Source organism: Megalops cyprinoides, chromosome 4 (assembly GCF_013368585.1).
Source record: "Megalops cyprinoides isolate fMegCyp1 chromosome 4, fMegCyp1.pri, whole genome shotgun sequence".
Classification (NCBI taxonomy): Eukaryota; Metazoa; Chordata; class Actinopteri; order Elopiformes; family Megalopidae; genus Megalops; species Megalops cyprinoides.
The window spans coordinates 25859353-25874783 of NC_050586.1; the positions used below are offsets into that span (position 1 = coordinate 25859353).

The window sequence follows — 15431 nt, forward strand, 5'->3', positions numbered from 1 at the left end:
GTGTATATGACTGTGTGTGTGTGAGTAGACAGGAGGAGTAATTAATTATATTTGGAATAATTGTAGGTATAAGTGTTAAACAGTCTTAACAGTGCACCATCATTCCTGTTGAACCAGAGCTCAAGTGACAGACTCATCTATCAGAGCTGACAGAACAGAGGCAGGGGAATGGGAGGGGGAGTGGGGGAGTGCACCGCTGGGGGGAGGGGGGTCCTGCTGATGTATGGACCCCTGCAATCAGCTGAGTGTGTGTGTGTGTGTACTTGTGTGTTTGTGCGTTTATGACTGTGTGAGTGTATGTGGCGTGTGTGTCTGTACATGGAGATTCTCTTATGTCAGTGGCATTTCTTGATGAATCTGAATTAAACACAATGTATAAGCACTAACTGCTGTCAAAGGGATACCAAAGGCATGTCCAGAAAGATAATGCTGAAATGAAGGTAAGAGTTTTTATAGTTTTGTGTTTATTTTCCAGGTTGGACTAGCTGCATATTAAAGGGCTAATTCTGATGGCAAAGTGCAATACCTCACAAAGAGGTGGCTCAATTGCAGTCCTTAAATCCCCCAGTGGTGATTAACTGAATTTGCTGCAGGTGTGGTTAATACTCAGGTGACTCAGAGCGTGGGCGTGGCTGAGCAGGGAGTTGGCTGGAGGCAGGTCTGACAGATACTTAAACTTTATATGCTTAATATACTTAATAACCACAACCAAATAACACCGCAGTAAAATGCAAAGGAACAGCAGTGTGTTAGAGCATGGATCAGGTATTTCATTTGAGAGTATGACTGTGATTGTGGTAATGATTGCAGTCGTGGTAATGGTCATGGTCATTGTCATGGTTGGGGTAATTGTTATGGTCATTGTCATTATGGTTGTGGTAGTGGTCGTGGTTGTGGTCACAGTCTTTTGTGTGTTTGTGGGTGGAGCTCTCCATGATGGGCACGGCATGTGTTGAATGAGGGTATAAAAACATTAGACCCAGTTAGACCCAGGCCGTCTGCCGTCTCTAATGTAGTAAGGGCAACAGTAGCTGCACATGTCATGAAGAGAAGTTTGACCATGAGAGATACAAGGTTAATTGTTCAACCAAATCTAATAAGGTCTATTGAGGCAAATGTCATCTGAGTATTCTGGACAGAAAGGTGGTAAGGGTATTACCTGCACATGTGCCATGCTGCAGGTGTGTTCAGCGTTCACTCTTAGTGCAGCTGGGAGCCCAGTATAGCTGGGTCAGAGCACCATATCTCTCCAGTACTGCACTGCCACAGTGTACTGCTGCAAACCATTGTCTACTGTCATGGGCAGCTAAGGTTTGCTGCAGTTTTTACAATGATAATGTGCTCTGTTTTTAGAGGAAAATGGAACCCGAAGCAAAATGTCAATCAACAAAAAAAGAATTTCTTTTGGCGTTTTCCAAGGTGCACTGCACAGGAAACCCTTTATTGTGATGTTGATGAGAATTATGGCCAGATGCAAATGAGACAAGACTCACAGAAATTATGGAATTACAGGTACAATTTATGCTTATTTTACTGCACTATGCTGTAAATTGCTACTATAATGGATTCATTGCTTTACCTGTTTCTGTTCTAAATAATTTACTATTACCCAGACCATTTTCAATTATGCAGCTGAGATGACATTATGTCATTTTGCTCTGATTATTAAATGAATGAGACCCTGTCATTTCAGTAACAGTTTTATTTTTTATTTAAGCTTGTGTACTTTTGAAAGCTGTCTCAAAACCTTACGCGAACCTGGAGGTTTGCATGTTTAAACAGCCTTTGTAAATAGTAGATTTGAGCCGTGTGTTCAATTTTGAAAACTATTCCAGTTTCTGTAATGTGCTTTTCTGTTTAATTTGTTTTTTCCTCGTAGAAACATCCTTGTCTTATGTAGTCTGTGAAATATAAAGCCTTTTGTGTGTGTGTGTGTGTGTTCATGTGTGTGTGTGTTCTTTTGTGCTTACAGTGCAGGACAGAGCTCCCCACCTTTAAAAATGACACAGGAATATGCATTATCTAACACCTTTCTACCCACCACTTATGAATTTCAATGATTATCTCAGTGGACTGTTTGGAGTGACTGGTGTAAGGCTGCCTTTAGCATGCAAAGCAGAGCGATGTTAGCGAGGGCTGGGCAGGCTGCTGGCGAGCAGCAGGGCTGAGGAGCAGCCTCCTTCTGCCTGCTCTGCCCCACCTCTCCCCCTGGAGAGACCTGAGTGCGCTCACATCAAAGACGCCGCTATGGTAAAGAGATGGAGACAGAAACGAACTTCAGGTGATGTGTCTGCTTTTGAAGTCCAGGCAATGGCCCCGCCTCTCGCACCAAGAACGCCTGGCTGCACCCCCACTTGAAGGAAAACATACACTGTACCCAGCCCAGTCAGTACAGGAACCAAGCTGTGTGTGTGTGTGTGTGTGTGTGTGTGTGTGTGTGTGTGTGTGTGTGTGTGCGTGTGTTGATATACCCTCTCTTGTCACACACACATGCCCAGAGACATAAATTGCACATGTGTGTTATTTAAGATATTTACCTTTCCCTCTCTGTACAGGGTAGTTGGCTACACCGCCTGCACCATCTGATTCCTGTGTTTATTCCCTTTCTGTATTGCTGGTATTTAGAAATGAGATAACAGTTGCTGATGTTTCATTTTTCTGTATTTAGACATTTAGTTAGTGTGTTTGCTTTCTTAATGCTTGTAATTGCTAAAGAAGATTTGTTTATGTTTCATTTCTTTGTATCTTGGCATTTAAGAAAAAAATGTTGAAGATTTATATTATAGAGAACATGAAGTTACACCAAATACCATTATCTAAATGTTCCATCGATCGAAAGTTTATTCTGTGACTAAGTAATGAACCATTGAAATGAGACTACTTATTCTTTGTCGACAATCATCACTTCATAAGTGTGCCTTAGATGCTAAGGTTTTTTGGCTTTGATGGCTTCCATTATGACATTTAGAATGTTCTGTTTAAGTATTTGTTGCTGTAGAATTTGGAAGACAAATGCCAGTAAATAATCTTCTATCATCTCAACCATATCAAGTGTTTTCTTTTCAGCATCTGACAACAAATCCTAAGGCCTCCTCAACAGTTAAGCAACTCATTCATTAAATGACTAGTCCTTGAGTTTTCAGACTTGCAGCTTCTTTCTTTAAGTGAATGAGGGGATCACAGAGAGCACCACTCTGATGGCTGACCTAAAACTGTCATCAGACACATGTTTAACAACCTGGAAAGGAAGCAGCTTGGCTCTCAGGTAGCCGATTTTCATTCTGAAACTTATGTCTTTCATTTCCTTTTTCAAATACAAATTCTTCCAAAAAGCCAGACGGACATTGACATTTTGAAGCAATGGTTGGAAGTCCTCCGCATGTCTCTGATCTTTTATGAACCACTTGGCCCTGTTGCAGCTTGTTCTGCGCGCTCAAAGATGAGATGCGAGTTGTGGTTGAGTCTGAATGCTCAGTGTGTGAAAGTGAAGTAGCTGATGGTTACCTTTGTTTCATGTTTGTGCACCGCTGTTCGAGTTGGTCCATTTGGACTTAGTAGGAGGAGATGTAGCAAGTGACTAGTGTTCAGGCTTGTAGAGTCCATTAGCATCACAGGCTGTCACTGGAACATTGCCTATTGTGCTAAACAGGGCCGTGTCTGTGCTGGAAGTTGCTCTGGATAAGTCCCTCTGCTTGATAATGTAATGTAGTGTTATCAGTGTCAGTGTGCTGGAAAATGCTTAGTGTATCATTTATAGCCCATAAGCTGTTGAATTGTCCACCTTTGCCAGGCTTTAACTGGCACCTACTCTCCTTTTACAGAGCGATGGACATCTACTTTTGCACTCCCTTTGTTCCTGGCTCTGTGACTCAACTTCCTGTTCTCTGCCTAACTGTTATTAATTGTAGTGACTTGGGGACTCGTTTTAGACAGTAAGGTCACTTCCTGCTCTCTGACCAACTCTGTGTAAGGTTATTTTCTATCCACTGCTCATCTGTCACTGGTCTTTACCTGCTTTCCATCTCCTCTTGTATTGAGTCCTCCTCCACCTCTGTCTCTGTGCTGATGAAGTTTGTTTGCCTCACCATCTGCTGTGTGTGTTGAAGTGTGTTACTGTGTGTTGTAATACATTGATGAGCCATATTTATGGTCTGACAAACTCTTAGTTTTGTACAAGTCCCATCATCGGCATCTAAAAACACGGGCCCATCTGTGCTTGACATATCCTGAAGTACTGAATCAGTGTGATTTTTAACAGCAAGTTACTTCCAAGTAGCTTTCAGGCAGATAAATTAAAGGCTTTCTGTTTAGACCGTGTTTGTTGTCTTGTGGTGACTCTGTTACATAGTTACGCCGGCTGTGATGTGAATCCCTGTATAGATGTAGCAATAAAAATGACAGCATTTGAAGAGATAGTCATTTCCACCTCTTATTATAAATGTAAGTACAAGTATACAGGTATAATATGAATACCTAATTGATAAAGTCTAGTGAAAAGTAAGTTTAGCATTTAATATTTAACACTTTAACATTAAAGTGTATTTTAATATGTTTAATAAATTACTTTATTTTTGCATTTATGGTGTATATACTTACATAGGCCTACTTTGCATGTATACAAAGCGTTTGCAATATAACATAAAAATGTTTATAATGATAGTAACTGACTATCAAATATAAGTCTAACATTTTTTATTTTATATTTTATGGTATTTTTTTCTTGCTACCATCCACTCTGAAAACGACACTAACTTTAGTCAAAACACTTCGGTAATAAGTTTGAGAGGAACGTGGGTTGATGCGATTCCTGGAAAATTACTCACCCAGCCTACCGCTCATTTCATTGAAATCACAGCGGGACAATTCAGTTCTGCCCCTGCACGAACATACGGAGCAGCGCCGTGGAGGTAAACAACCAGAACGCAAAAGATACTCTGCACACAACAACCGTTCAGGGATCCTTTTATTAACGCTTAATCCCAGCCGTAATCATGAAGATGAAATGATACAGCCTCAGTGCCTGGGGGAATTTCTCCACACCAAAACAAACCCACAGGGAGCATGGAAGCGGCGCAAAGGCGTGACACCGCACAGGGGCCCGCCGTGGGTCTTTGGATAGTGACCAATCGGTGGAGAAGCTCTCCTGTCAGCACGTGAACGTTTCACCTGTCTTTAATATTCAAGAACAACATCAAGAACACAAAACCTAAACATTATGTTAATGTATGCCCTTTGTGTTAAAATAAATGTTGAGATGTTACACAGAAGTGTGTGTCCATTCTTTAAACAAACAGATGCCATATCAGTAGCGTAATCACACTTTACTTGCAGTCAAAATGTTCCACTTCAATTGAGGAAATATAATATCCACATTCTGTCCATTTTAATTGTCATTTTATGATTTAATATTTGCCATTAAAAGGGTTTAACATTTCACAGTGCTATGTTGTTCCGATATTTGCTGACTTCTGAATGAAAACATAGGCTATATATCTGTTAATTGGATCATTTTTATCAAATGTGACTCAACTGCAAAAATACAGAGTTTTTTTTTTCTTTTGTTTTAAATAGGCTAAGCAAAAGTAATACACATAATCCGGACATTTACAGCGCATTGGTGAATGTAATTGTTCAGAAACGGAACAGCGCCAGGTTATCTATTCTGTTCTAATCTATACACAGAAACTCAAATGTTCAGCGTCAAAATGAATTTGTTAAAATTATAAACCAGATGAATATTTTTAAGACATTTATATCGAGTAATTAAAATAAAACAAACTGAATGAATAATAACATTACATCGATGACAATCATTACAATTAAACAAGCATAATCAAGAAAAATGTTATCAGAAAAAAAAAATCACAGTGCATGTGCCCTCACAAATGACTTGTTCCTTTCACAAATATTGTAAATGATTATGCGGTTAAATTGTTACCACAACATAAATAGTATGCGAAGGTAAATGCAAAAAAAAGAACTTAAACTGTACGATGGGCGTGATTTTAGTTCATGGTTTCAGGATGCCATACGTGCAACAAGTGTCTTAGCGTGAACACATTCATTTATATGTTATGTTCATTTGTATTTTCAAGCTTATGCTGAAAGTGTTTCGTTTATCTCATACACACATTAATGTCATATTCACAGATAGAATGGAACACAAAGTAACTCCGGCACGGAATTCGGGGGGAATGGAATTTATGCAAAAGTATTTTCCAACCCCATACACATGAGCAGATTTAAATTAAAGTGCTTCATAAATCTCTTTTAATAAAACATTCAATTGTTATATTACAACTTATTTAGTTTTTCTTTACAATTTCAAATGAATGCATTTCCTAACATGCCTTTTAAATGCCTGCGGTTCATTATATCTTGTTTAGTCTGAACCTGAACATATTTTCTTTAATGATTATTTAAATAGTCTGTTGAATTCAAGGAACGCTTCAATACAGTACCTCGAGAAAAACTGTCTTGGGTCCAGGTTAATGCTACGATTAAAATATGTCCGTATCTTCATGATTCGTTTCCATGTCATAAACTCTTTGGGTAGCCTAAAATAAAAGATTAAACACTTCGCACCCCTTAAACCCAGCAGATGACGTATTTTAATAGTTTCCATCATGAAAATTTGGATAGTGTGGAAAGGTATAGCACACAAGAAAGCTTTAAAATTCTTTCTTGGGATTGGACAGTGCCCCACAGTCTCATTGACCTTACCTGTCGCGAGCTAAACCTTTTCTACAAATTAAGTTCTAAGTAATTTCACATCTCTTTATGTCTGTGTGTCGTCCTCTGGTTTAGTAAGTTAAATAAACCGACTTTCTGTTCTTTTATGATAGCAGAAGGGCTGGGTGCAGGGCGGCGCCTTTTCCTTCCGCCAGCTCAGGCAGCGTCTTCTCCAACAGCGCGGAGGGGCTCGAGGCGCAGATCTGCGCGTGGCTGGGAGTCAGGCCCGGGAGTGCAGCGACTTGCCCCAGCCCAGGTGTGGGTTTTATAGGAACAGGGACCGCTGGCATGGTCTGGCCGCTCGGATGATAGAGGCTCTTCATGGGGACCCCGAAAGGACCGTAGTCGGAAGAGACGGGCACCGGGCTCATGGAATCTGATAGCATGCCGACGTGCGGCCACATGGAGTTGACCACGCTGCTGAGCTGCGTTGGCACGGGGTAGCCCAGGTGATGCATGACAGAGGCGATGGGCAGCCCGCCTGTCATCATTCCCTTGTAGTCCCTTCCTATGATGTTCTCAATCGCGAACGGATGCTTGAATCCCCCCGACTGCCCCCCGTTGATGCTGTAGGTCTGGAACTGGGGGAGTCTGCCCACGCTTCCTGGGGTTTCGGGTGTCCCGATTGCCAGCTTGGTCTGATGGTGCTGGTGGTGAAAGTAATGGAGCATCGGGGAGTTTTTGCATGCCACGTGCTCGGAGCGCATCAGCTTGAATCTCTTCCGCCTCCGTAAGAAACTGCCGTTCTCAAACATATCCCCGCAGTCAGGGTGCAGGGCCCAGAAGCTGCCCTTTCCAGGTTGGTCAGGTCTCCGGGGGATTTTAATGAAACAGTCATTGAAGGAAAGGTTGTGCCTCAGGGAGTTCTGCCACCTCTGCGTGTTCTCCCTATAATAGGGAAACCTGTCCATTATGAATTTATAAATGTCACTGAGGGGGAGCATCTTTTCCTGGGAGCTTTGAATGGCCATTGCAGTCAAGGAGATGTAGGAGTACGGCGGTTTCTGGTCGCTGTAAGAGTTTTTCCCGGGACGAGGCATTCTGGTGTCAAGGCAAGTGAAGATGAGTCAATCTCTGTGACCTGGCACGGGACTCAAGATCCCGGAGTTGTCAGAGGAATTCAAAAACATCCACCTTTCCAAAAAACAGATACTGTTTGCTTCTTGTATCAGTTTTTACATCTAGGATGAGTCATGTGAATGAATCAAGTACATTAGACACAACACACACTCCCTTGTGTGTGTAAACGCTGTTAGTTTTTTGTTTCTACAAGAACCGATCCGAGAAACAACGAAAAGAGTAGTTTCACAGTTCATAGAAGACCATTAAACAGTCACAACGACGCTTGAACTCAACACTGAAAGCCGTGTCTCACCGTCCGTCGACTGGAGAAAGTTAAAGGCTATGTCTCCCCACAGAGGGCTGGCGATGCTCCGCGCGCTGAGGCGAGCACGTTCTGAGTGCGCTCCCGACAGCTCCGCGCCGGTTTTGTAATGATCACAGAGTGTCAGAGACCCCTGCAGGTCTCGCTTTACTATCACATGATACTCACTTCGGGACAAATCGGGGGAGAATAGAGGATGGCGCGCAATAATCTGACTTCATTTGCACCTATTTAACTGCTGCAACCCCCCCCCCCCCCCCCCCCCCCCCTCTTGATACGACATCAGGGGTCGTGTATTACCTGCAACCGTAATAAAGTGACGGTACCTCGTTTACCCTTAATAATAATAATAATAATAATAAGAGTTGCAATAAACATCTATTAAAATATGTAAAAATCACCACTGCCAAAAATCTTGCATCTGTCAGTGCTAATTATTCAACATACCCAAGGCATGAAACGCACACACACATCACGTGGTTTACCGTTAGAATAGCCAGAGTTCAGACAAGGTTGGTTTGCGTTATTTCTCAAGGTATAATTGAGACTTTTTAGAGACCGCAACCAAAATAACTCTATCAATTAATCCACTCTATCATTGTGTAGCAGCGGGTCACTCAGTGCACTGGCAAACTGATTATTTGATGTTGCTAAAATAAACGAATGGATTGTTTTTTTTGTTTGTTTGTTTTTTTGTTTTTTCCCCAAGCATTTTCGATTACGAGCGAAAATGAATTGCCAATATGCAGACCATTTTAATCTTTTTAAAATTAAGGGTACTAGGTTTGGTGCTCTCTCATAATTTATCGCTGATTCATAGCAACGCGAAGGTTTAAACATTCATTTTGTTTCGTTTGGGTTTGTTTTTGTTTTAGAAAATATCCCGTTGGTATATCCGTCAATTGTAATTTAAATAAAAATCTAGTATTTAATCTTTGTCTTGATTTGAAAGGGAAATATGCTCAGACATCCATCTGGTTTTAACCTCTATATCGTATTGCTTTAAATTACATAAAAGTTGAATATTTAATGATTTAAAAAATGTATCACAGTTTAATATTGTCAGGTAAAAAAGAAAAATCAAGTCTGTCAGAGATCATGCAATTGATTTATATACTGATTTTTACTCTAAAATAAAAATCAGAACTTTGTCTTGTGAAATTGTGCGGCGGACAAGGCAACCAGCGCTTGTTTAAATTAATTTGTTCCGAAAATAAGAAATTCTTTTTGCCCTTGGTTATCTGTGTTGTTTATGGATAACCTAGCATGTACAGACACACACTGCGCGCACCCACACACACACACACACACACACAACTGAGGGCTTTTGCCGTTTCCTTGTATTACTGGAAATTAATTGCCGAGAAAGGGGACTCGTTACACACAAGCTGGTGTCTGTTCAAACATCTTCGCCAATCCTGTAAGGATAAAAACAGCCCTGCGTTCCTCCGGGTTCTGGTAGAGAGAATAACAAAAGAGAGCGTGCTCATCAGCGGCCAGGTGTCACGGCACAACTCTTGACAGCACCGGTCTACCTCCTCAGTCTGCCAGACCCGGAATACATTACATTAATTAAGCCTTTGGTGATTTAGCATCCTTGGAGAAAAGTCCAACAATGTAATTAAGAGCGAACTGGCTATATTAGTTATGAATATTCAAAACAGTGTCAATTAATTAGCCAACAGATCTATCTCATTAGGGCTCCGAAGCACCAAAGTCCTTCAAGACGCACTTAAAGGGTCATCGGTTACAGGGGAAGGAATATTTAAAAATATTCAATGCGGTCGTTATCTGTCGCTCATAAATATTTTCCAGCGACAGCGCTTTGTGCAGCTCTTTAACGAGATCGCTTGCTTTAAACATATTTGGTGAAATGAAGACAAAATTATTTTCTCTGCCACGTAAAAGCCTCTACTCCAAGGCACAGCGAGGCTAATGCAGGTCTAAACACCCTCTTAACCGCGCTGGAAAGATAAATATTAAATCTGTTCTCACAAAGGGAGCTGTTAAATAGATACCGCGCTGATATGCATAAGAAATTAATTAGGTAGTTTTCGCAGCATCCAACTCCTGGACAAATAACTACTTGTAAAGTACACCTTCTGGGCATATTGAACATATGCTGGAATTATCCTTAATTGACTAATTACATAAATTACTCATTAATTTTACAGCACATCAATTATAAAAGATATATCAATTAATTTTGCATAAATTAAGACCGAACACCGAAAAACGGGAGACGGGGAAATAAATACTCATATGGGGGGGGAGCTTCGTCTGTTTGTTTCAAGATTGTAATAATTATTTGTTCAGCTTTGGGCGAGAGATCCTTTCTCTATTACTTGAAGCGGGAAGGGGGAAAGGCAATTATACCAGTCCTAAAGACCCCTTACGATGTGATCATGCTCGCATCACGGCTGAACACGCCATTTAAATCAATTAGAATTGTTCTGATGGAAAATGAGGGTTTGGAAATGACACAGCCCTTACCGTTGAAGTAATCACAAATGATTTACTAGCTACACTTAATGTCTGAGCGCTTTATTTCCCCATAAAACAGCGGGGGCCTGACATTTTCATTGGTAGGTGCCTTACTTCTATTGCTATGCCTTTAAAAGTTATTGAAAGCATAATCAAATTCTGTCATCACAATAGTTCATAATTGCACTGATCCCGCTGTTATCGGCCTATGTATTGTTTTATCAGTTCTTGAATTAATGCATTTTACATTATATTTCGTGATTTAGATCGCATCATTCCGAGGCACCTTATAAAGCAAAACAGCAACCAATCTATGGTTTAACACATTTTTGTTTGTTATAGTGCACACTATATACAAAGGCAAATGCATTGTTCTTACGCATGTAAGGTCCATAGACAGGTTAACATGTACGGTTAAAGCAGGCACAACACATTTTCTTCCTGTCTTGTTTTGTCTCAATGCCTGTTAATGTTTCAAACAGTTTGATGGGTAGGTAGGTACAACGTGTTATCATAGCAGACCTATAAATCCCCAAATGAATTCGCAATCACTAAGGGACTGACACGGCTTTGTACCAGCTCACATTTGTCACTAGGGGGCAGTGCCTACTATACACTGGGGGGCGGCAAGTCAGTTGTCCAGCAGCGCTCTATGTATTTTAAGGTCCACAGATCCAAATTCACTGAGCCCAGTGATTGTACACTAAATATCTCAGCATTGAGGAATGTTTCCATTCTGTTATTAGCTAATTTGATTTGCAGATTATTGACTTGTGGAAGGAGTGAGGAAATGTAGATGGGCCATAAGGACTATAGATCAGACTGTTAGGGTATTGATAAGACACTTGACTTTTAAAGAGAGGGCATTGCCTCAGTCCCTGGTCAGGGTACTACTGCTGTGACCTTGAGCGTTGTGCCCTAAAGACAGTTCTCTGTTTGGTGTGAACTTGCTTCGGTTCTTCAACTGCTTCTGCAAAAACTCAGTTATGGAATAATGCATGCATGGCCCCCTGTTTCTGGGCCCAGATTTTGTGGGCTAGTATTTGGCCTGGATTATGTTGGCTAAATTATGCCCAGAGGACTGTGTGGGTTACATTAGAAAAGGAACAGTGTGTTCTGTTCAGTCTCTCTGTTCAGTTCAGTCTTTTGGATTTGCCAGGAGACACTGTATCCATCTCTCAATGCACATGGCCTTCTCTGAATGTAATGCATGTGGAACTTTCAGCCAGATTCCGCTCAATCCCAAATCACTGAGCAAAATACATTTTGCAGTCACTTTCCTACAACACATCCAACAACAGTACTGCCAACACCCACATAAAGCCAGAATCCATGCAGGAGAGTAAACGGTTTAAGCAGGGATACATTTTAAGAGGCCTCATGCTGGAGTGCCACACGTAAGATCCATCCCAGAATCCCGCACTAATACATGAATCATTCAAAAACTGAGCATCTGAAGCTGGCATTGCCTCCAGAGCAGCTTCCGCATTCGCCTGCACGTGCTGCACGTCCCGCGTGCGCAGGAATCGTCAGACATGCTAACATCTCTGAGATGAGGCCCGCAGCTCCACTGTGTGTGCACGTGTGGGTGGTCTTTAATGCAAATGATGCCTCTGCTAATGGATTGGCTGGCCTCCTGCCCTCTGAACCGCTGCCAGGAGAATCAATAACTCAGAGCAGGATTCTGTCTGGATTAGACACTCAGATAGGGGAAACAGGGAGTAACTGCAGAGTGACCATCGAGAGGTTAGCAACATACATGTAACCTCACACAGGTAACACACCTAATATATCTCATTCACAATTAATACCCCTACTACACCTCATACACTGAGCTCAACTAATACCTTTCACCTTGGAAATTTAATCCCAATAAGGGCACCCAGTTATTCATATCTAGAGAGTAAATTTCAAAAATGTGAATCAGAAAAAGAATGTGGATACGTGTATCCAGCTACACTATCTAATGCTGATCAGCTTAGATGTAACACATTTATCAGCATGCCAAAAGTCAAAACTATATGAAGTTGTATGCAATGCATTAATAATAACAAGAAGATATATTTAATATAGCACATTTTGCAACCAAGGTTGTTACAAAGCATGGTGCAGAGGCTTTCCAGAGGGAAAAAAAACAGGGTCAAGTCTGGGAAAAATTTGAAAATTATTCCCTCACCCTGACCTCTGTTAAGAAAAAGATTTGTTTTTTTGTTATATATATTTAAATGCAAATATCTTTGAATTTGACATAAGTGGTAGAATTAAGGATTCAGTTACCGTTCAGACAAGCCTCCATGGCTAATAAGAGGGTCATGCAATGGGCAGAGACAAAGAGTTCCACTCTGTCTGAGTTTATGGTCCTAAAGTGAAGCTACAGTGTCAGCCATCTCTCACCTTGCCACACTAACGCTCTAGTCCTTTTTTATCCAGAGGCTTAGTGATGCTGTAAGATATTGCCAAAATGTGGCAACAAATGTTTTCAATAAACATTGAGAACAATACATGGCTCCTAGTGAACATGGTTTATTCAGGTTTGCACAGATACACACATACATACACACACACACACACACACACACACACACACACAGTACAGTAATTTTTTTAAATTGCCAATAATTTTCATAACTACTTTACTTCAGTCGCATTTATATTTTAATGCAGTTTGGTTTTAATATTCTGACTGAACAACAGTCAGAAATTCATGAAGAAATTCATATATGAAGCTAATCTAACACAAGTGTAAGTTCTGTTTTTTTTTTCTTTCTTAATATGAGATTGTTTACCTGACATTTTGACCTTTTTTACACAGTACCAGAGGAACAATCTGGTCTCTTCCTGAAAAATGTCACTGAAACTCACAAGACCGCTCACCCAAAGCTGGCCTCTCGATCTACGGTCACTCAAACTGCCATCTGTGAATTGCCTCTGGTATGGCAGTCTGGATTCTGCACTCACAAAGAGTGTTCCTTTCTCCGTCTCCTGTTGTTCCCGTTACGTGTAGAGGAAGCTGCGCTCATTCACACCGCTTTGTCACCGAGTTGCTATTCTTCCAAGTCAGCACTGCGGAGGTCTGCATCACAGGAGTCCTCGCCGCTGGGCGCTGTCCATGGTTGCAGCACTAGGCAAGCAGCAACGTCCGTTATCTACCTGGATACATTTTTCTCATTGGCTGGGCTGTCCCCGATGGGAGCGCGCGAGAAACCGAGCGCGCCCCCGCCGGAGAGCTCCCGGACACACCCACTTCCATATTCGGCGATCGGAGAGTGAAGGGTGCGAATGGGAGCTACACTGCTGCAGTGCGCGCAGCGGGGGACGGCGGGGGAAAAACCAACAGCTCAACTTTCATGGATGGCAACGGTATTTCCGCACTGACAAATTACACCATGGAGGAGTTTTTGCTTCGTACCAAAGCCACCCTGGTAAGTAAATGAGATGGAATTATGATATGTTACAGACTTTTAGTTGCAGGAGCCCCAGTACCTTAATATGAGACATTTTGCCCCTCCACCTGTGGAATAGCTGGAAGAGGAAATTACGGCAAGTTCCTCAAAAGCTTTAAGTATACTTCACCGTTCGTGCGTCAAATGCTTTTACGCGTCTTTGCTTGCAACACGTAGCTTCAACAAGTTTATTTTTTTATTGTACCGCACATAATGCAACTTATCTAACAATTGTATTTGCTTTTCCATACTAACATACAAAAGCTGAAGCTATTTGCATTGTTCCGCTATGAAGTTGAGGGCAACTTGTACCAGCCTACGCAGTCTGTTGTTTCTTTGCTCAACATGACGTATTGTATTACACCGTGTTGAACGCAGCAGCGAAACATTTATTGAGACTTAGTGATAACACTGCCTGTTACAGGCCTGCTGTGCCGGTCACCGGCTGGGTGTGGCAGGACAGTAATAATTGGTTATTACATCCCTTTAAAGCACAGCTGTACAGAAAAAGAAAAACACTTATCCATCTCACCAATATCCGGTCGAGAATGAAATGGCAATTAGTTTAATACTCTGATGGCTGCCCATTCGATGTCAGCTATTCTGCGCCGGTTATAATGACTCAGATAAGCTTAGGCTGAACGGAGTTAATGTCAGTTGAATCGTGTGATCACTCTCACATCACATCAGAACTACTCTTCTGAAATCAAGTCATTTGATCTCGCACGTGACAAAGTCGTTTATTTTGATGTAAAATGTCCTCAAAGCTATTTTTTAAACCAGGAACCGTTCCTTTTGTCTTAATTATTAAACTCCCTTCAATAATGAACAATATAATTTATTCTGTGGTTATGTAGCAACATTACAGTACATTGTATATGTAAACACCCCCGTTTACTGGAAACCTGGTTATGCATCTGCAGTCAGAGGGTAATCTGACAGGAGGCCTTTGCCCCCACATGGCCACAAGACAATGCAAATGAGTTCATTAAACATTAGCTACCAAACCTACTGTTGAAGTATTCCTGCAGCAACCTATGTTGGGACAAGTTTCAGTTCAAATTGTCCTACAAGAGATGTGTTAAATAATTGAAATAAATATAATACACACTAGTCTGCTTGACAAAGACAAGGCAAAGAAAAGGGCCTGAGATGAGTGACATCATCTTCACCGTGCTGCTTATCAATCATAGTGTAGCAGGCTTGTTAGTAGGTGGTTTTGGTAAAACATGCTGATTCTGATTTGCTTACTGGGACAAATAGGTGTGGCTGTTTCCATACCTATTTTTACAGCTGCCTTTCCTCTGTCTGAAGGAATAATATAAGCAGTTGTTAGATAGAAGGCAGGGCAGGACATGGTCAGAGAGGATGAGAACAGCCTTTACTCT

General features: G+C 41.4%; 1 protein-coding gene across 1 annotated transcript; it reads right to left on the reverse strand.

The window, feature by feature from the left end:
• Positions 1-6836: 6836 nt before the first annotated feature.
• foxb2 (forkhead box B2) lies at positions 6837-7772 on the reverse strand. Its single transcript, XM_036528043.1, has one exon. The coding sequence runs from the start codon at positions 7770-7772 to the stop codon at positions 6837-6839; it is 936 nt and encodes a 311-aa protein (XP_036383936.1).
• Positions 7773-15431: the final 7659 nt, after the last annotated feature.